Source organism: Haliotis asinina, chromosome 15 (assembly GCF_037392515.1).
Source record: "Haliotis asinina isolate JCU_RB_2024 chromosome 15, JCU_Hal_asi_v2, whole genome shotgun sequence".
NCBI classification, from domain to species: domain Eukaryota; kingdom Metazoa; phylum Mollusca; class Gastropoda; order Lepetellida; family Haliotidae; genus Haliotis; species Haliotis asinina.
Genome location: NC_090294.1, coordinates 19,493,908 through 19,516,520, shown reverse-complemented (window position 1 = coordinate 19,516,520; position 22,613 = coordinate 19,493,908). Strand labels below are relative to the sequence as shown.

General features: G+C 40.1%; 1 protein-coding gene across 1 annotated transcript; it reads left to right on the top strand.

The window, feature by feature from the left end:
* The first annotated feature begins 10,912 nt into the window (after window positions 1-10,912).
* Window positions 10,913-19,658, top strand: LOC137265972 (hypertrehalosaemic prohormone-like). Its single transcript, XM_067801461.1, has 4 exons — window positions 10,913-10,952; window positions 15,022-15,209; window positions 18,826-18,935; window positions 19,572-19,658. Exons 2-3 carry the CDS (start codon window positions 15,024-15,026, stop codon window positions 18,892-18,894), a joined length of 255 nt encoding a protein of 84 aa, XP_067657562.1. The 5' UTR covers window positions 10,913-10,952; window positions 15,022-15,023; the 3' UTR covers window positions 18,895-18,935; window positions 19,572-19,658.
* Window positions 19,659-22,613: the final 2,955 nt, after the last annotated feature.

Below are 22,613 nucleotides of genomic sequence, written 5' to 3'. Positions count from 1 at the left end.
CGTTCACTGTGTATTGTATTGGCAGTTCATAAGTTAGAGCTTCTGAAATGGACTTTATAAATGCCTTTCAATAACCTTTAATCGTTAAAGACAATTCTTATGATGGGATTTTGTGCCAAGATCAAACTTGACTTAATTTAGGGACCATCGACTCATTCAAATATGTTTGCAAAGCATGAAGACCATAGTTACTGAACAGTTTAATAACAACCGATCGAATATAACATGCTGACTCTCAAAGTCTCCATATGGCTTTCAGGAAAGCCTTATTCCCTTGTGTGTGGTAAAGTTCCATGTCAAAGGTTTCGCTTTATTGGAGTCATTGGTGGCTTATTTCATCGCAACCTGACATACACTGTTACTCGCTGTGTCAACCACTGGTTTAACTAGTTAGTCTCGACTACTTCTTGTGTTCAATGGTATCAGTATGGTGCGGCACAAAACAACAACAACTCTCATCCGTGTCACTACACAACGCCAGTAGCTTTGTTCCATCTGGCAGCAAATTAGTTGAGTATTGATTTCAGGCACACAGCAGGCGGTGTACGCTTACATTTTCGCAAACATCTGGTATTATGTTTTAATAGTGATTCATAAACATATGCTCTGTCATCGTATGTCATGGTGTCACTTGATTGTCTACTTCACAGACAGCTGTAATACTGCTGAACGCGGCGTCTAACAAACACATACATAAAATATAGACCACTAATATTTTGTAAAACTCGAAGGAAAAACTGTCCATGAATTATAACTTGATTTTCCATGAATTATTTATTGAAACTGATATACTATAGATGATGAAATACACTTCCTTCTAATCAGTCCTGTTTATAAGACTAAACGAACGAAACACCTAAAGCCATACTATCTTATGCATCCAAATATAAGAAAATTAGTTTCTTTTTTAACAGATTATTGTTATATAATATGACAATGTACATCAATTTTGCTAAGGGTTTAAGAAAAAAGAATGTTATAGATGAGATTATGTAAATGACTACTAACTACTCAAGTGAACTTCAAATGTACTACAATCATATGGTTTCTAAGTACTGAAATAAGACTGACTGATATAGACAGAACAGCACAATCAACTCCGCCTTTAGAATAGATTCCCGCAGAGTGATGAAGTTAAACAATGGTTCCAGCGAGTAATGCCTTGGATTACTCGTCCCTTTGATAGACACAGACTTTACATCTGTTGATGAGGAGAACATTACTACTGGCTCTCTTTAAAGCCTACTTCCAGGTTTCGTATCTCCTTCATTCATGTACGTATTTGGCCTGCGAGTCCACAGAACCAAACCACATTGTCAATGATCCAAGATCCGAGCATTATGTTTGATCCAATAATGACCTCGATCAATCAGTGTAGCATATGTTACAATTGGGATTAACGTTCTTAGAAAGATCAGAATGAAGTATCTTTGTTGGGTTGAGCCTCATCCGGGATTCGAACCCACTCCCTCAGAGTCAGACACCGGCACGCAAAGTCAGTTGTCTAACCCGCTCAGCCACAGCGACTTCCACCAAAATGGAAGTCGGACAACTAGTAGTCTCGACTGCGGGATCTGTGTGCCCCTCTAATAAGTGTCCATTGGCACAGCTCCCACGGTCGAAAGCTATGATTTGGCATAGAGCCAAATGTAATATATGTTACATTTCATAGCTTTCTAATCAGTGTTTCCAAGTATGATGAAAATATTAAAGTACAGTTAATGCTATCCAGGGGTGCCGCTGTACAAGGTGACGTTCCTAATGAACTGACATAAACTTACGACAGTCGTTACGATAGGGTATACAGCGACGTATTGGTCGTTATGGCAAAGTCGACATAAAACACCCGCTTATTCAATGACCACGTGTCTGGAAAAGGGAGATTTCGGATGACCTGCCGAACACCTGAATTTCAGTTATCCATTCATGTAATTTCAACAGCTATTTTTCCTAGACACCCAAACGGATTTTATATCTGAGGATTGAAGTTATATATATTAATTATTTATTCACAGGGTGTATGTAGGCCATCGGCCTATAGACGAAATATTACATATTTGCAGCCATATCTGATTGGCGCTGATTTACGGTATAATATACTATCCCAGAAAAAGAAACGCATAGGCGATTTGTACTTTTAAAATGTATTAATTACCTTTTGTGTTCAAACAATCGTCAAAATATGTAACAGAAGTGTTGATGTCATGATTTTACACAAATGCACTAGTAAAAAGTCGATTTTACCTGAAAATGTTGATTTTGATGAGATTTCTTACGAGATTTAGAAAGGCATCGCCACATTGCAACATAAATCACCTTCCAGTTAAAATTGTACAACAAAGAGCATTCACTGTCTGGCAATAAAAATCCAGATTCCTTTCAGAAATTGGCATTCGTTTGGAAGGAGTTTCAAGGTCAAATCACTACGTCACATCTTGACATTCGTCTTTGAAAGAATGCATGCCGGAGATTACCAGTCTTGTGTTGTCAGGCGCCTGAATGTTAGTCTGAGCAAGATATCATAGCTTGCACCAACCAAACAGGTACAACAAATGACTGTCCCCGTACAAGCAGACCTCGAGTTTCCACTGCAGCCCAAGATCGGTACATCCGGGTACTACAGTTGCGTGATCGTACTGCCACGGGCGAGAGCGCAGGAATCAGGGTGTCTGGACTTCAGAGGATATCCGGTCAAACTGTACGGAACAGGTTGAAAGAATATTGGTCTGAAAGTCAGGAAGAAACCCGACGTCGGGGTGATGCTACGTTGTCACCATCGCTTCTCAGCGTTTCCGGTTTCTGAAAGTATCCACTTGGCCGTATGGACATTACCATCTTCTAAACTGGTGTAAAGTTTCATGCACTAAAGTCTATTTGTGGTCGAGGTAAAAATGTTTTACGTCTATGCGTTTCTTTCTTTTTTTTTCTTCCTTTTTTTTTTTTTTTTTTTTTTAAATAAACGTTGCTACATTTCTGACGACAGAAGTGTTGTTTGAAATTTGGCAAAGGAGCGTATGTATACAACTTGGAAGCCATGTATTTAGTGCGCAAAGAACTGTATTCAGTACACATTAAAAGGAATTGTAAACCAAACGTTACTGAGTAATACTCAATAACACCCGGAAATTGGCCAACACATGATGTTTATCTCCTAAATGATATTCGTTTTCAATAAATCCATTGTCATGCATGTTACATAACGTGTGATGTCTACGCTTGTTTGACTTGACAATCAAGACACGCCATTCTAATACACTGACGTTTTATATCATGATTCACATCACAAACACATGCAAAGTCACATCACTTTTTTACCCGGTAAAGACAGCCGGACACATGGTCATTTTTAAAACGGGGAATTTTATCGAACATCATTCTTGTCACAGTCATATTCGGAAATATTCTCCACGTGCATCATGAAAGTTAAAATAGTCGTGTTTATTTTGTACAGAATGTGACAGGTAACTACTGAAGCTGTAGGTCATAATATGGAATCGATATTGATATTACGACCTTCTCTGTGTGCAGCAACTTGATGCAGCATTGGATATCAACGTCTACTTCTTCACCATTTCTCGATCATTAATATCCAGTACGTGGAACGATGATAATCATAAAATCACAGCCAGCTTTAAATATACACCTTATAACTGCATACATATCGTGTAACTGTGCTGAAAGTATTGTCATTTTATACAGTTAATCTTGGCTCAGTCAAAGTAGCATATGGAATGCTGCATCACATCACAAGGATTACGCATTATACATGTGTACTAGCAACAACCAAAGTATGCCATAACTTTGGTTGTTGTTTAACGCCACACTTACCAATGTTCCAGCTATATGGCGGCGGTGTACTAATTGAGTCTGGACCAGACATTCCAGTGATCAGCTACATGATCGATCCAGTGATCGATCTACGCAATTAGCATCATGAGTTTTTATCTACGCCATTGGGAGAGTGTTTTCTGTAATTTGTATTATTGTTGATTAAGTGATAATTATCATAGGGTCACAATGTTTGAGTTTTGAGCGATAGCTATTATGAACTACATTTCGCATCACGGTAATAGTGTTTTAGCAACACGCCTTTAAGGTAGCGCGTTAGAGTTGCCTCCCTTTGGTGTGTAAACACGAGCCAATCGCGAAGGCTCCATACTTCGCTGTAATGCTTTAGAATCAGTGTGTATATATAAGGCTGGTTGTTGTTGTTTTTTTTTGTTTTTTTATGGACAACACACATGTGCACTGACTAACACACGGACCTAATACAGGAGTTGTCTGCCTTTTCGTCCTGTTGACCAACATTCAACATAGCTTGCTGCGTAATGATTTAGTAGAACAGTTTCTCACAGAAAACCAAGACTTTGGTGGGTTGATATTATATTTGTGACCCATTATTTTAGATTTGACTCAGTTGCATTGTACTAGAAACCTCTATTGTGAATCTTTGTATCTTGCTCTTTTTTGTTCAGTACATAATATTGAATAGTTTAGACGTGTCATTGTTACATTTTACTGGTTCATAGAGGATTCCTTGCACCTTTTGTCACGGCAAATTATTAACCGTAACACAATGACATGTGTCAATCCGCCCTGGCCACATGATCCCGTTGGTCGGTCTTACAACAAACATGGGTTGCTGAATACCATTGGGAATTTCACAGAATGCATGCTGAAAGGGGCGCAACAGTCTAGAGGTCAGGTTCGTGACTGTGTCGATTGTTTGGCATCCCACCCCAAGGTTGTTGCGCTAAACATCACGGATTAGATGTTGCGTGAACATGTCAGAGCGACAAACGGTACAATACCCATAAGGTGTGAGGATGTTCAGGATTTCAACACCCATGCAGCACGCTTTGTCGGCAAGACACGTTGATTGTTCTGAACAGGCAATGTTCTTCTTCGCACTAAAATGCCTTTGTCTCTAATTGTGCGACAATAAGGGACTATATGGGGCGTTATGTTTGTGCCTGGAGAACTGTATTGTTTGGTTTGCACCACGACGAAAATATTATAATACATCCGTCTTTTAGTGACAAGTTACGTTTCAAACATTGGTCAATATAGTGATGTAGATTTACAGTCGGTGAGTGAGTGAGGTTTAACTCTCCCGTGAGCAGTAATCCAGTCATACGTGTGTCAACTTATTGTGTGTTGAAAGCCGAAAGTGACGTGGATTTCAGCCCATTTTGCCGAGTATCATTGTGAGCAGCACGAGCGTATATGGAAACTCAAAGTCAACTTTGGCTTCAACGTCACGGTGATTGGACTCCGGATTGTCCGTGGGACGCAACTGGGATTGTTCCTTAACACACCTATCTTCTCTCAGTAAAGGAGACCTGCGGATTTCTTCCCTTTCATTCAGGCCAAGTGCACAATTCAAAGCTATTCTGGATTTACATTTATGGTCGGTTTTCTGGACGCTGGGGAATATCCATTGCAGACTGACAACAGAAACAGTTTCATTAGAGCGTTAAAGTCAACAAGGTGATGAGAAATTGGTCGGGGAAGAACGAAAATCGATTTGAGTCACAGAGGTTGATAAAACAACATGTCATATCCGGAATTCACATCATAAACTTTCTGATTCCTTTTGATGGACACTGGACGTAAACTGACAAGCAAAAGAAAGTACACAGTTTGTGTTTCTTCCAGTAAAATTACGAAACCTGTGGCAACTGATGACGTCACCGACAACATCCGGTTGCGTAGGTGAATAGAACGAGGACAGAAACCTTCTTGGGGTGTTGTGACACTGGGACTTCCACTTCTACGCCGATCACATGTTTGGCCTGTCATAATGAAACGGTTAAACAGCCGATTCATGTTTTATCATGTACAGTATATTGTCCTTGCAATATGGCTGATGGAGGTATCCATTTGTGACATTCCTGTGGCCCGTTCTCGTTGTGCCGACGTCAATATCTGAATTTTCTCGTGTGACTTTTGTCAAGTGATTGTTCAGTCTTCACGACAAACAGTTGTTATACCCTCTGTGCGAAAATCGCTCGTGCATAGGACAATAATTACAATTTTGGGAAAGTTCGTGCAAAACTCATGTATTTGGCAACTGAAACGAGATGGTTTCATTCTATAACATCAACGTTCTTCAATATTTTTTGTGGGTAAAACAGCAGCAATTACTCACCTGTGAAGGTTCTTTTGCTCATAGCATGACCATTGATTAATCAACTTTAAAAACAATAGTAAGGGATGTCCTATTGCAAATCGGATGCCCTATTGCAAATCGGATGCCCTAATGCCCTATTGCAAATCGGATGCCCTATTGCAAATCGGATGCCCTATTGCAAATCGGATGTCCTATTGCAAATTACGACCACACAATCCAACGTGAGCACCATTAACACCCTTGTCTACTTCCGTAAAGAAACAGCCTAATGTCCGAATGGCTTGTTGTCATGAACAGGACAACTGGTTAACTACGCATGACTCCACGGTTGTTTCTTTTTTCCAGAAAAATTTCCAAAGAAATATTGACGGCGTATCTATCTATTGTAAGGCATCATTTCCTGAGATTCATACCGAAGTGTCATTGACCTATTCAGACAATAATCTACTTTTCAGCCGATCCGAAATTTCTCCTGTGAAAGTGCAAAAAAGACACAACAAACAACTCTGGTTTTAAACTTTAACAGCATTGTTTTTCTATATTTTATGTCGAGGTTTAGGCAGCATACCTTAACTAAGCACAGACTGCCCCTGTTTGAAGAGGTCGCAAAATGATTCACAATTCATCTGGCTCACTGGTTCAACCTGTTATGTGTTTTCGAATTCTGCACTTATTCAGTGTTGTTCTGAAACGCACAGTGTGATTGGTATAATATCAATTTCGTACAGTGTGATTGGTATAATATCAATTTCGTACCAGACCGCAAAACTTTTCCAGCGACAGAGTCTCGTTTTGAGATCTTCACGATTCCCAGGTTTCCGTTTGTCAGACCTCGCTGTGCAAAAGAGAGCTCGATAGAGCTCGCTGTACGATAGAGCACGCTGTACGACGTATTTGCAGGGATTAGAAGGAGCGTAGTGTTGCAATATACAAGTGCTCAGACGTATCAAGCCATATTGATTAATTTTTATTCATCCACTTAAATGAATTAGTCTAAAGATTCTGGACTGGTTATGGTACTAAGTTGGGCAATAGGACGGAACAGAGTAAACAGGAAACGAGACTGTTCTATAGTCGATGTTTTGACATGAGAAGTTGATCAAACGTGATGTCCTACACTTCTTGTCCTGGACTGACTGGCTGTGTATGGTTTCACATCCGATTTTAGCAATATTCCAGCAACATCGCGGCTTGGGACCCCAGAAATGGGCTTCTCACAAAGTACCCATGTGGGGAATCGAACCTAGGTGTTCGGCGTGACGAACCAACGCGATAACCACTAGGCTACCCCACCGCCCTCACGTCCTTGAGTTGATGTGCCCATAGTGAAGAGTAGATCGTATGTCCTGTCCTTATTAACCCTGCATGAATCGTGCGTTCATGACAAAGTGAGTGCGATTTGTATAGAGGCCAAATGTGTGTATGTATGTGTGCGTGCGTGCGTGCGTGCGATTGTATGTATGTATGTATGTATGTATGTATGTATGTATGTATGTATGTATGTATGTATGTAATGTATGTATGTATGTATGTCTCTCTCCCTCACTATCTCTTCTCTCTCTCTCTCTCTCTCTCTCTCTCTCTCTCTCTCTCTCTCCCAATCACCCTAAAAATTACTTCGAACATGTGTAATTATTCTTTGCTACCATCATGAAATCCCCCACTTTGTGAATAACATCACCTATACTTTGGTCAAACTGACCAAGGCAAACCCTCCCCGTGGGGTAACGAGAAGCTACAATCTACTTTGTCTGAATGATGTCCCGATGAGAGGACTGGGGATACCTTCGTCTGCTCCTGCGAGTTGCATGCGATTATACCGTTGAAGACATATAACTCGGTTCCCTGCAAATGACTAATCTCCACTGGGACCCCGTCATGGTAACTTAGATATCTCTCGTTTCTATTTACATGTTTTAAGTTTGTATCTAAAACTAAACCGATCCTAAAACCCTCAAACTTTTGGCGTATGCTAATTCTTTTTTCGCCCACTCCTTTCTTCGTGTTCGTTACCTTTACTTTTCATATGATCTGGTCCATTATATTTTTCCTACTTTGTCTTTCTCCTTAATCCCTATCACTTTTCTTCACTTCACAATTATAGTCCGTTTTTAATATTCTTTCGCTGACCTTTGTCTTCGTTCCATCTATCTTAAACGTCTTTGATGTAACTTTACACCTCTTTCCGTTCCTTTTTCTGTCACTTCCTTTTCAGCATAATCTCTTCTTTGCATTTTCTTCCTTTTCCCCTTTCCGTTCCATATCTCTGCCCGATCCTTCTTTTACAGTCACCGAAATCAGAAGGTACTTTCTGTTCGAGATTTCATGCGCTGATGTGTAGGAGTTTCCTGATCAACAAGTCTATATCTATTCAATACTAATACCATGAAACAATCCCTATACCTTTTGGGTTTCTTCACACTTTTCCTTTCACGTCCTTTGTTGCCTTCAACCCGTGATGGTCCCGGGGTAGAATTGGGCTTCAGCAACCCATGCTTGCCATAACAGGCGACTATGCTTGTCGTAAGAGGCGACTAACGGGATCGGGTGGTCATCCTCGGTGACTTGGTTGACACATGTCATCGGTTCCCAATTGCGCAGATTGATGCTCATGTTGTTGATGACTGAACTGTCTGGTCCAGACTCGATTATTTACAGACAGCCGCCATATTGCTGAGTGCGGCGTAAAACAAAACTCACTCACTTTGTTGCCTTCAAATCTCTTATTGCTTATATTTTTATGACACTGTCACTACGACATTGAGAAGAATACACGTAGGTAAATGATTTGGATAAGTGTGCCTTTGTTCGCCTTGTAGGAGAATGGAACAATACATAATTACCTTGATTAATACATAATTACTTTGAATAATACATAATTACTTTGACTACCAATCAGTTGAACTTACATGAACTGCAGTTCCGTCAGTACAAGCTCTATCATATACGTACACATTTAACTCTTCTTGAACAACTTGTGAACTTCAAATAAGTTCTTGTTGATATGTATGGGGGTTTCTTGTTTTAATTCTGTTTGTTTGTGTGTTTACTTGCTTGTTTGTTTGGTTGGTTAGTTGTTTGATTGGTTAGTTGGTTGTTTGATTGTATTTTGGCCGGTTAAGTGGAAGGTTATTGGTTGAATGGTTGGTCGTTAAGGTGATTTAGGGTGTATTTGTTTTTTTCATTTTGTAGTTAAAATACAATTGCTTGTATTCGTAGGTATCGCAGCCTTATGTCGAGTATAAATATCTGATACTGGCTTCTTTTCCCTCGTCAACATCATTCTATATTTTGTTAAGAATATTCTATTTCTAATGACAAGCAACCTGTAGTATCCCGTTGTATGTCTCTAAATGCTCTATTCTAATATTTTGGGGTTTTTTAACATGACACACCCCTATCCTATGACTGGTTTCTAAAAGCTCATGGTAATCGCTGCCAGTGCTGATGGTTTGTTGTTTAACAAGTAAAACATACACAGCAAAATATAACTCGCATGTAATGTCCTCCTGTGGCATATTCAGTGTTCGTTAGATTAGTTTATCCTCCTGTTCATTAATAGGCATGGGATCATACATGTATCAGTTCAAAAGTTTAACTTGTCAAACAGAACATTCACCTAAGTAAAAAGAATATGCTTGTACATAAGTAAAAAATATGCCCTTCTTGAAGTGTCATTTGTAAGAAAGAAATCGAAGAATTTCAACGCCCACCCACAGAAGGCTCATACAGATGAATTAACAGCAGTGGCCAGAAAATTCAGAGCCAGCGTACCGATCGTTTTAAAGTCCCAGGGCAATTTGGAAATGTTTCAAAATAATCAACTTCAAATTTACGGTATTTCCTAACTTGGCCCCTGTTGTAGTAATGGGAAATTAAGGCATTCCGTTCGGTGCAAGCTAACAATAGATCCACCTGACGTGCATCTATGATGAGACTCCATCTACAAGAAACTCGGCTTGCCATGGTGTGCAGGAAGACCCGAACTGATGGTGAGAAATTAAGCCCATTGGTTTGAGGATCTGTTAATTAGGCTCCAAGGATCTCTTCGGAGAAGGTACCACCTGCTATCAATGTATCCATTAGGTTTCCGCATAATTTATACGTTTATGGTCTTGACTGATTCAGGAACTATCCGCGAATTTTGTGAGCTGTGTGACATCACCCATAGATGGTCTCACTGAAGATTTTAACAATGGTTAATTAGAACGTCCTGAACCAACTGTACCATGTAACGTCTGATATATATGTGTGTGTGTATATATATATATATGTGTGTGTGTGTGTGTGTGTGTGTGTGTGTGTGTGTGTGTGTGTGTGTGTGTGTGTGTGTGTTAGTGATGATACAAACTCCACAAACATGCCTCAGTGACGTTGAAGACATATTCAGTATATATCAGGGGCAATTTGCCATTACATGTTCGCATATTGATTTTATGACAGCGTTTCATATGAGACCGTTGACAGGATGGAACCATCACTTTTAAATTAATTTCAATCATTGACATGCCATATTCCCAGGAAAGCAACACGCCCCCTTCGATTGGACGGTGCACTCCCAAAAACTTAGTTTAGAATCCGGGTCACGTGTTTATAGGGGAAAATAGTTCCATTCCAAGTAAGGAAGTTCTTAATGAAGGTTTCAATAGTGGTCGGTTCCCTCACGCGATTCTACAGCCCTTAACTACCCTCCCAGTTTGCATTATTTATTCAGGGGTTTTGCACAGCTGGTATAAAAGTTAGACAGTGGAGACCTACGATCACTTCCAGTGACAGTTCCAAACAGGCAGGTGTCACATCGGACGTTGTTTTCATACAGGTGAGACTCTAATTTCTTCCACCATTCTTCCGCCTTGTCGACATTATGTATGCAAAATGTTTGTATATTTGATCATTACCTAGTTTTTAGTTTGACTAATTTACTTCGCTCATAACTAACTTGTTCGGCGAAGAGTGAAGAACTTTTAAGTTGTTGAATTATTTAGATTAGGTGCTGATTTCCGTCCGATTTAAATATTGATGGAGTGGGTTTGTTCAGATGCTTTGGGAGGTAATTGAAGAAGATGCTTCAAGTGACGGTTAATAACACTTGCAAATCAAATTGTTTGGTGTTAAGTGTTGCCGTTTATACGATCGAGAGAGTGATTTATTTCGTCTTTTATAGACCGTGTTGTGGTTCGCCAGGCTAACCTGTTGGCTTTGAATTAGTTTTGAATATTGATTTAGTAGCAGCAGCAGCAGGAGTAGTAGTAGTAGTAGTAGTAGTAGTAGTAGTAGTAGTAGTAGTAGTAGTAGTAGTAGTAGTAGTTTGTTAAAGAATCTGACTGGTTTACCTGTTTACGACTAGCTAGTGTAATTAAAAACTGTACGATAAATTTAGAGAAGATATGTTTGTTGCTTTTGTATGTACCCATCAACACCTTGAGGCCATATATCGTTGAATCAAGCCATGCAAAGTCCTAGTTATGTTTCCAAATTGTTTGTAAATGTTTATGTAAACTAATCAAGCGATACTGAGTGAGTGAGTGAGTGAATGAGAAGTTTAACGCAACAGCTTACACGGGGAAAGGACGGGATACGATATCAGAGAATGATACAATACAATATTGTGTTATGAAATAACTTGGAACGATACCGCGCGAAATGATACTATTCTATTGAATGACATTCGATAAACAAGCATTCTACACTAATTGTACAAACCACGTTGAGAAAATTTGACACCCAAACCTGCTAAAATGAGTATAAATATTAGTGATAAAATAATTCAAAAACTTAAACGCTTTCCCCCAAACCCAGCTGGTATCCTACGGCATAACTAAATACGGGGCGGTGGGGTAGCCTAGTGGTTAAAGCATTCGCTCGTCACGCCGAAGACCCGGGTTCGATTCCCTACATGGGTACAATATGTGAAGCCCATTTTCTGGTGTCCCCCGCCGTGATATTGCTGGAATATTGCTAAAAGCGGCGTAAAACTAAACTCACTCACTCACTCATACCTAAATACTGTACAAGCGCAGACTTAAACTTTGGTCACGCTGTGAAGTCCCTTGGGTGTAACGTCGGTTCGTTAGCATTAAGATCGTAAACCTCTCAGACAAATACGACATCGTTCATTTCCATCATACAGTGCTGATATAAGCCGGGATATAACTGAAAAGCCCATTCATTTAAAACGAAGTATGTAATAAGCTCGCGTTACGTCATGTTCACAGAATATGGAACGTTTGCATATAAATCACAAAGCCAGGTTCACACAATATCAAAGTGACTCCTAGAGCACGCATTTAAGACTACATATGCATAAAAATATACTGAAATCAAGAATGTGTGATAACAGAAATCTTCTGTTACATATCGTATTTGAAGTACAATGATACTTACATTGCGTCAGCCGAATGACCAATCGACAATCTGTTTCTATTCATAGTATAAATGATGATTCCTTCAAATGATGGAACTTAGGTAAACGTGTTGACCTTTCACAAAGGTCCTCCACATCACTATCACTTCCAGCATTCGTTATGTCATATGATCCGGAAATGATTAAGACGCGAATAGCTTAGGAAGAATACCACTGTGCACAAGAAATTATAGTAAACTGATATTTACATCTGTTCAAAAAGACTATATTACCAGCTTCCTTGTTTGTGAAATAGACGCTATAAACGACCTTTTGAAATATATCACGGTTGTCAGTTACAGAGAAAACATATCGTAATTTCAACATCGTGGATTCTATTTCAAGACATAAACATTTCAGTTTTGAAAAGGACTAGATTTCAATATGAACTATAATGCAGCAGGAAAATGTCAGATAGTCTTGTTTGGAAATACTTCACAAAGTTTACAAGTTGGTCCTGTCAACACTGACGTCATACATTCCACTGCAGATTGTTGATTGGATGGTTTAAGTGCAAAGTACCATCATGTCCACTAGGATGCCTTCTTTCACATCAAACACCGCTATTCTATTACACTTGGCATCAGTCTTGGAATATCAAAGGGAACGGTGGGGTAGCCTAGTGGTAAAAGCGTTAGATCGTCGCGCCGAAGATCTGGTTTCGATTCCCTACATGGACACAATGTGTGAGGCCCGTTTCTTGTGTCCCGCGCCGTGATATTGCTGGAATATTGCCTAAACGAAAGCGGCGTAAAACAAAACTCACCCACTGAATATTGAACATCAAGATCACAAATATAAGGTTATGATAACATAGGAACACATTTAATTGTTCCTGTAAACATCTAAGATTTAATTGTTTCTGTAAACATCTAAGATGTATTTTTTTCAGGCTGTAAAAAGTTATCACGTTGTCCTGCCGCTTAATAAAATGTTTTTAAGGATGTTATTTTTTTTCATAATTATATTTTGGAGCGTTGGGGACAAAGGGCAAAGACATGTATGTAAGTAACCAACAACAAAAGTTTCTCTGCATCCTGCCTTCACTTAAGTTTTTTTCGGGAATTCTTAATTATTTAATGTAGATAGTTTGCAGAACATTGATAAAGGATTCGAGTCAAAGAATTTCTCTTTAATACCGGTATAAATATTGTTTGAGCAATGTGTTCCTTACTGTGTTGACTTACAGGTCATGCAATTGTGATGTGGCTGAAAACAGCTGTTAATCTCAACTTTGGCTTCAAGCCATATATCTTTGAATATCATGAATAACGAGCGTTCAGGTCTTCCAATTAGACGGACGCAAATTGCGTCATGTTTCGATCAGTCATTTTATTTCTCAGGAATTCTGATGACGGGTGTGAAGCCCATTTCTGGTGTCTCCCGCCGTGATATAGCTAAAAGCGGCGAAAAACTAAACTCACTCAATCACATGACGGGCGTTGTACGTCGTCGGCTGATATCTCGTGGGATCGCCATACTGACCACACCGCTTAGTAGTTTAGAGAGCTCCTGCTTAAAACATGGAAGATCCGTTATACGATTCCGTTGGCGACTTCATACCAAGGGTTTAAAATATCATTGCTCAGACAGATTTAAAACGAAGGCATAGTATTATTATTTTATCATGTAAGTTGTTATATACAGTGAAAGACTGGTTGAGTCGAACTTGAGCATGTGTAATCATTTTGCGGCTGTGTCGAACATCGGTTAGTTCGAAGTATGTATACGTAGGTCCCCACAAAGTCAACACATCAGTGTTTAAATGTAAAATAATCTTAGACGCGACGTTTCACCATTTTACGATTCACCTCACCATTTGCGGTGTGAGCAGAAATATGGATCAGTCTCGGCAGCTTTCGCTAAAAAATCGATCAAATATTTCCGGTAATGGTAACGATTATCATGACGGTAGTGGTAGGAGCGAAGACCAGTATGGGGAAGGACAAACAGTAGTGAGTGAGTATGGTTTTACGCCGCCGTTTGCAATATTCCAGCAATGCCACGACGGACACCAGAAATGTGCTTCACACATTGTACCCAAGCGGGGAATCGAACCTGGGTCTTCTGCGTGACGAGCGAACGCTTTAACAAGAAGCTATCCCACTGCCCCAGACAAACAACTTAGCAAATACAGTGCAATGGATATGTGTAGGCATGGTGGGGCAAGTTAAGCGGAAGTGATGAAATCGTTGGTGATGTTGTTGGCAGCGATGACGATGATAATGATGGTACTAGTAATGATGGTGATGATGATGATGAGGAGGAGGAGGAGGAGAGGGGAGGAGGAGGAGCAACTGACATTTGTACAGAAGATTTTCATGGTTATAAACAGAGACATAAATTTTATTAGCTTTGAGTGTTTGTCTATGCGTGCGTGCGTGCTTGCGTGAGTAAGTGCGTGTGCGCACGAGTGTGGATGCAAATGCGGTGTACCTGTGAAGGCTAAAGTTGCATCTGTTTTATCAGTTCCTTATAATTTCAGAAATGCCCTCAGTACGCAGTTTGGCACTTGCCTTGACAGTGGTGTGTTTACTTGGTCACACATTTGGGCAGATCTCCTTCTCCCCCAACTGGGGAACAGGCAAGCGATCCTCTGTCCTCGGACTCGACCATGAGTGTTGGGGAAAGTCGGAGCTGAGGATCTTATATGATGTCGTCAAGGTGATACGGGTGAGTGATATGACTGTCAGGGGCATGTCAAGTTTGTTTGTTGCTCAACGCAGTCCTCAAGAATATTCCAGCTATATGACGACGGTCCGTAATCAAGGCTGAACCATACAATCCAGGGATCCATCACTTGGGATACGAAGACATATGTTATGTCAAACTGACCACCCGATCATGAGACTGCCGGGTCCAGATTCGATCATTAACCATCCCCGTCATATTGCTGAATTTGAGAGCTGCGTTGAACAAAAGAACAAACACATACGTACAACAAAGAGGTGAACTTCAAGCTGAGGCGACATGTCATAACTTCTAATACTGATCAAAAGGGAGTTATATTCACTCACTCACTCACTCACTCACTCACTCACTCTTTCTGAGTGATGTCTGACACTTTGGTTGGATAGTTTGTGTTAATATTACAGCTACATGGCGGCGTTCTGTAAATAATCGAGTCTGGATCAAACAATCCAGTCATCAGCTGTATGGGTTGCTGAAGACCAATTCTAGCAATGATCTTCAAGAGTTGCCGGACGCGTGTAGTGTTGTTAGTAGCTCAATCAATAATATATATAATGTGTCTAGTGTATTCAGTTTGGTCTGTGAGCTACTGAGTATTGAGCCATGCAAACCAGTGATAGAAATCCGCGCCATAACATAACACATTTATCCGTAGCCTGACCTCACAATTCCCGTCGTTGTCAGACCTCACAACATGCATGGGCTTTTGTGAGAACACCATCTAAGACCCAAAGACACCTAGGTCCTACTTGGGATTCGAACCCCAAGTCACCAAGACTTACTGTGGCCCTTTGGTTAGTTGGTCACAGGTGCAAGTCATTACCCCGAATGATCTCAAATGAGGCGCTCGGTGGGCGTTTCAGTTCGTTTATGTTGAAGAGATATGAGACTACTTTCATATATCGACGGACCGATGGGTTTGCCTAGTCTCTAAAGGTCCTGACTGGAATCACCACCGTAATGCCTGAATCCCGTTCCCCTCGTTACCTGATATTCCTGGAATGTTGGAAATGCGGCGTAAAACCATCCTCACTCACTCAGCTCAGATGCACAAGTGGCTGCAACTCTATCTCCAGTCAGGTTTCATTGCAACAGCAATGCAGTAGGCATGAATGTATTCTCCCGAGGGAGATGAGTATTAAGTGCGCCTATTTTATATATTTGAAATGACGTGCAATTCTATATTGTTGTTATTCGTATTATCATTTTGGCAGAGATTGAGATGGTCCGTTGTTAATTTTGTTGTATATAATGAAACCCTTTAAACCTGGGTAAACATAGACGATCGTTGTCTAATGTCAATGAGACATGAAGACTTTTAAGTGTGCACACGGAGGGTTTCCAGAGTGACAAGGTTTTAATATTCCAAACAATGTTGTCCAAGGTTGGCGCATGCGGAGTTTGACGAAAACTAAATCAGTTTTCAGTTCACTCACCACTTTTGATGCCGTTCATTTAATTAAACCCGTCTGCCAACTTTCAGTGATTCGTCTGTGTAATTTTGTTTAATTTTACTTTCTTTTTCTTTGAACCTCTTTTGTGACAAAGACACGAATTTATAAATACATCTATGACAATTTAATTTAATTAAATTCCCTGGTTAGTCCGGACACCTTTCAAAGAGACCGTTCTGATCATATTAAAGGAGTTCCCCTAAACATGAAAGCTCATTCACCCACGCTAACGACCTAAAACCTTTTTTGTACGTGTAATGAACAACAATGAAATCTCTTTTATAAATACTTCTTAAGCTGAGAAAAAAGCACCAATGTCAATATATCGTTAAGATGCCCAAACGTCTAACTCTCCATAGTCGAAAAACCTGGAATTAATTCAGAAACGATTGCTAACATGACAGAGCACACCCATGACTTAAACGACTGCATCTTTATACAGAAGCGACTCCTCGTTTCTGTTATGTGGTCCAAATTAAGATTTATCTTACACAAAGAATAACGATATGTCAACAGAGATCGTTTCAAGTTGAATCCACGCGGGCCGATGGAATGGTTAGAAATAAATGCCGTTATTTCTGGTACCAACAGCACGAGAACAGCGTCGACATGGGATCTCATTAGTGCTGAAGGAGGTCTTCCTTGACCAATCAAAAAATTAAAGAAAGACGTGGAAATATTGACATTAAAAGGATTAAATTGTATGATTTTTGCGTTCAGCATTGATGTTGTTTTTGAAATTTAAGGCGAATTATCTTCAAACGAAATTGAAAAATACAAATAACTGACTTCATTATAAAGTTTGTAAGAAGAATTAATTGATTAATCACATAAAGGAACCGACGTGTTATGAGAAAAACGCACGGCGTGTTCCCTAATGTACACAGTGTTGAAGCTTCCGAGCAAGTCTTTTCCTTGTGTATTATTTCAAAGTATGATATCGATCAGACCATATGCGATCATCCGCAGTTTCATTGGGTAATTACTCACCTTGTTTGTTGCATCATGAGTCAATAAATAAATTAATTTGATATAAAATAAGTACAGGTGGGATTTATCACAGTTTAAAGATGAAAGTGCTGTTATTTAAATGGATGGTGATTCTTTGAAAGCAATTATTTTTCTTGTGCTTCTAACAACAAGACCGTGACCAATTACTAATTTTCGTGGCTGTCAATTGTAGAGTATTTAAATTCAAACACATAGTAAGGTTTTACTTAAGGCGTACTATATCACACTGATTTCATCATAAACCAATATTATTATGTCATAAAAAAAGGAGCAGCTCCCTATAACTTGTGATATTGCAAAGACAGAGAAGTTACTTGTACGTAATGCATCTGAATTTACGCAGTAATATTTTAGATGTTTAAAATGTTTAAACATAGATCACTGAACCTATTGCACGCAAGTTAAGTGAAACTGTTTAATTGTCATTTTAAAGTGGTAGCTTAACGTGAAGGCACTCTTGCTTGACAACGGTATAAGGATTAAGTATACCCATATCATCATCGGCGCGAATCATTGGTTTCCTCGGAAACTATTCAACACTGTATATGGACTGTTATAGTTTCCATGCTTCAAAACTCCACTCTTAAGCTCTTGTATAAGTACCTTGTAAATTAATGTGGGCAGTTACATCCTCCATTCCTTGATATACTTATATAAGTACCTCGTAGAATTATGCATCACTAGATATAAACTGTTATGTCCCCCATGCCTCAAATCTCCACCTTGATGTACTTGTATAAGTAGTCTATAATGTACCTTTGTATATGGACCATGTTGTGCACTGGGCTCGTGGTCCTAGCAACGTAACTCTGCTCACGTTAGACCGCTCATTGGTTCAGAAAACTACCGTGTTAACGAACACAAAGTGACAACAATTTGAATGCTGAACAGCATAGAAACGCAAGTTTCGAAACATGAAATCTCGTTAAAGTAAGCTTTCATTTTAATGTCGTCTATTTAAAAAATTGAAAAAACACAGACTGCGTTTCTTTTGCTGTTCAGTATATTTCGTTAAAACCATGGTCTTTGAAAATGAACAATACGATTCCAGGACCATTTCGCTATATTCGTTGGTACGCTCTAAGTATGTTCGTGAAAGACGTAGTAAAGTGTATCATGCTGACTTGTTTCAGAGACAAGCCGAATCCCTTGCCCGTTGCATGCAGGACACGGAAGCAGAGGAAGCAATGATGAAGCACTGACGCATATGATACTGCTTACCATACCCTCTTCCGCCCAGTGTGTAAGTATTTTGTAAAGCATGTCTTCACATAGTGTTAGAACTTTTCTTTACTTCTTCGTGTTTAACCTACATCAGACAAACTAGTGATTATAATCATGAGCATAAGTACACCCCATTAGGGCACAGTAGCACGCTGTCATAAAGTTAGAATTTTCTCACAGTTCATCAGTTCTAACTGCAACAGAACAAAAGCAACATGTACAATCCACCCTGGGCACATGTGACGAGATGTCTTTTTCGCCGAAATTGGATATGCGTTCGACATTCGATATTTGAGTTACGTCCCTTGGGCACGCAAGAATCCTATGAAACTAGGTTCAAATAACGCTTTTCCACGATTATGCTTCCGTAGTTGTCGAGGGGTTTACCAAAGTGGTAAACGTTTGAGTCCTGATTCATTTCGGAGGCTGGTGGGGTAGCGTTCGATGAGGACCTGGGTTCGATTCCCCACATAGGTACAATGTGTGAAGCCCATTGTTGGTGTCCCCCGCCATTATTGATGGAATACTGCCGAGAGCGGGGTAAAACTAGACTCCCACATTTTTCTCCCACAATAAGCAGACATGTTCTTATGAAGTACAGTCAGTTCACTCACTTCCCCATTCAGTGGTCAGTTATTGATAACCTCTGTTTCAGAAATGGACCCCCATATCCACATCTATCTGTATAGGAAATTGCTCGTGACTATTTCTCAGGCCCGCGAGATGGACGATGTTGACCAACTGAAAACAGAAGGACGACCAATCCAACAGTAAGCTTTTATCATCAACGAGTCATCTGTCAAGAAACTGTAACATACTACAAACAATAAACCACGAAACTTTTTACCGAGTGTAGCGTTTCTTTATCAAAATTAAAGATTGTTTGCTGGAAGCAAGTAATTCGGTGTGTAAAGGGACAACGAGAACAGCAGCACTCGCTCATCCAGACAGAAAGGTTCCATCAGCGTAACTGGGAAAATATCATATGAATGGTTCATTAAAAATCACTGATGACAAAAGGTGTTTGCTAGAGGATGATCATGTCCTTCATGTCCTGCCTTACCAATCACACAAAGTCAGCCTTTTCCATCAAAACTCTGAAAGAGAATAATGTTAACGGTGGAATTGATGCCGATATGGGTTTATGTATGAACGAGCCAAGGCTGAACGGTATACGGAACAACAAAAGAAACGCAACCAAATGCGTGAACACCCGGTTTACTTTGTTCTATTCGTTAACATGCCTCTTGTATCGACTGTCTTGGTAATTCAAGCGAGTGTTTCAAAACGCACCAAAGTCACTTTGTAAGTTAACTCTAATGTGGTACATCCTTGTTGTGAACCTTAAGCCAAAGAGGCACAATTACAATCTGAACCTAGACTGGAGAACAAGATAATGTTCTGGATAAAAGTTTTCTTCAACCAATCAACCAAAAACCTTTTGTTTGTTTCTCTTCAGAAATTATGGCTCTACTACAGAACCAGCTAACAGTGTGTGAGTGAGCGTGTGATGGTTCATGCGTAAAGCTGATATAATCCTGCCTTCTATGAAGGACACAGGCACCGGTTGCCCTTTCGTCTAAGACTCAAAAGTTAGGTTACAGGATTAAGCAGCTGGGAACACTTGAAACTCGGGTTCGAATCCCAATTTGTCCTGAGTCCTGCGTAACTTTGAGCTTTCCTCTCACACAAACCTCGAAGTAGTGGAATATGTCCGAAAGTGGCGTTTCAACCATTTCACTGACTCACTCCAAATAGTCTGGGGGCGGTGGTGTAGCCTTGCTAGTCACGCCGAAGACCCGGGTTCGCTTCCCCACATGGATAAAATGTGTCGATGCAATTCTGGTGTTCCCACTATGACATTGTTAGAATATTGCTCAAAGCGAAGAAAAAATCAAACCCATCCACTCTGGCGACAGGTACAATGATAACCTTATAAAAGAAACCTGTATTATTCTATTATAGAACATACTGTAGTGTGAATCAATGTGTATGTTTCCGCTGCTTTTTGCCATATTCCAGCAATATTTCGGACATCCGAAATGTGTTTCACCAATTGTACCCATTTGAGGAATCGAACCGAGGTCGAGGGAACGCTTTATCCACAAGGCTACCCACCGCCCATTGCATGCAATGAAGGCTTGGCAAGACGGCGTAGATTAACATTACAATATAAAGGTGACTAATGGGTTGCGGTCTCATGAATGGTTCATGGGTCAAAATTAGGCGACAACAAACTCTTTGACGGGGACTGACCACCAATAGAGACGGTCCTGAATAATTGATTTCCCTTAGTGATGGAGCTAGATTGACCAGACATTGAAACAATGCCCACACAAGAATATACAAGTATATTCTGGCAAGACTGTCTGTTAACCACCTCAGCCAAGGTCGTATATTCACCAGCCTGTATGTAACTTCCCCAAAAGGTGAACAAGTATGCAGTGGTGCTCCCCGATACATTCGAGTACCATGTACGTGTACACAGCAAACTACATTAATAACGAACGCTCTTGTAACAAACTGACGGATACAACGCACTGTAGTTTACTGTATACAAAACTCATGAATGTTCATGCACAAGGCTATATGGGGCGGTGAGGTAGCCAAGTGGTTAAGGCCTTCGCTCGTCACGCGTATGGCCCAAGTTCGATTTGGCACAATGTGTGAAGCCCATTTCAGGTGTCCCATGCCGTGATATTGATGGAATATTACTAAAGCAGGGTAAAACTAAACTCACTCACTAAAGGCCATACGGAAGTATGCCTTACAATACATTTGCTATGCTGAACAACCAATTATAAAAAAAAACACGTCCTGGTACTGAATATGGGAACATCATCAGCTTATGGTAGAGGGAACTAAATGAACGTAAAAGTTGGGTAATTATCCCTCTGGTGATACCCATCAGTGAGAATAAGGTACCATCACAAGCAGAATCTGGAACTTGAACCGACAACTGGGGTATCCTGATAACATAAGGGGCGCAACTGTGAAAGGAAAATTATCAGGAACCCTTAACCTTTAACAACTGAGATATGAGTGACGATTTTTCAGTTTCATAAATGTGAAAAGGTGATCTTCGGGGCAGCTCTATTTGTTTAACAAGGGTGCAACCTATTTTAACTTTTTATTAGCTCAGTAAGCAATATTCACAACCAACTGCAAGAATAACAGTTAGCGCAAAAGAGTAAACTGTATGCTTGGCATTTCAGAACATGACACAGAATCTCCAGAGGGATAAATATGCTGCACTGGGTACATATTCTGACAAACAATGCCTAAAGAAAGACAGGCAGGGAACACCAGGTGGTTCTAAAGCAATTAGAAACTATCCCGACCGAGAAACGTTAAGAAACCGTAAATAGAACAAATCTTTCGCAAAGCAAGATTTGTTTGGGTTTTTCTATAGCGACTGGCGCCATCGAGTGGTCAGCGACAATGTGGGATACTGGGGACATGTTCATGGTACACTTGGAAAAAGATCTATTTCACCCTCAGGATGACAGGCTGGCCTCCTCTTCAACCCTCCCGTTGAAGTCAAATAAAACTCGAAATTCATCACGCATACACACACAAATCACAGCTTCTGAAGGACATTATCTAATCTGTGAAATCATCTGCTTTTGTTTTGGGCTCAGGAAAGTTCATGGCATTGAGAAGTTAGGTGCATCTTAAATATCGTCATATTTGAAAC

Coding starts and splice junctions, on each gene's coding strand:
- LOC137265972 (XM_067801461.1), top strand. CDS start 15,024: ATGCCCTCAGTACGCAGTTTGGCACTTGCCTTGACAGTGGTGTGTTTA. Junction 15,210..18,825: donor ATGTCGTCAAGGTGATACGG/GTGAGTGATATG, acceptor GACTTGTTTCAG/AGACAAGCCGAATCCCTTGC.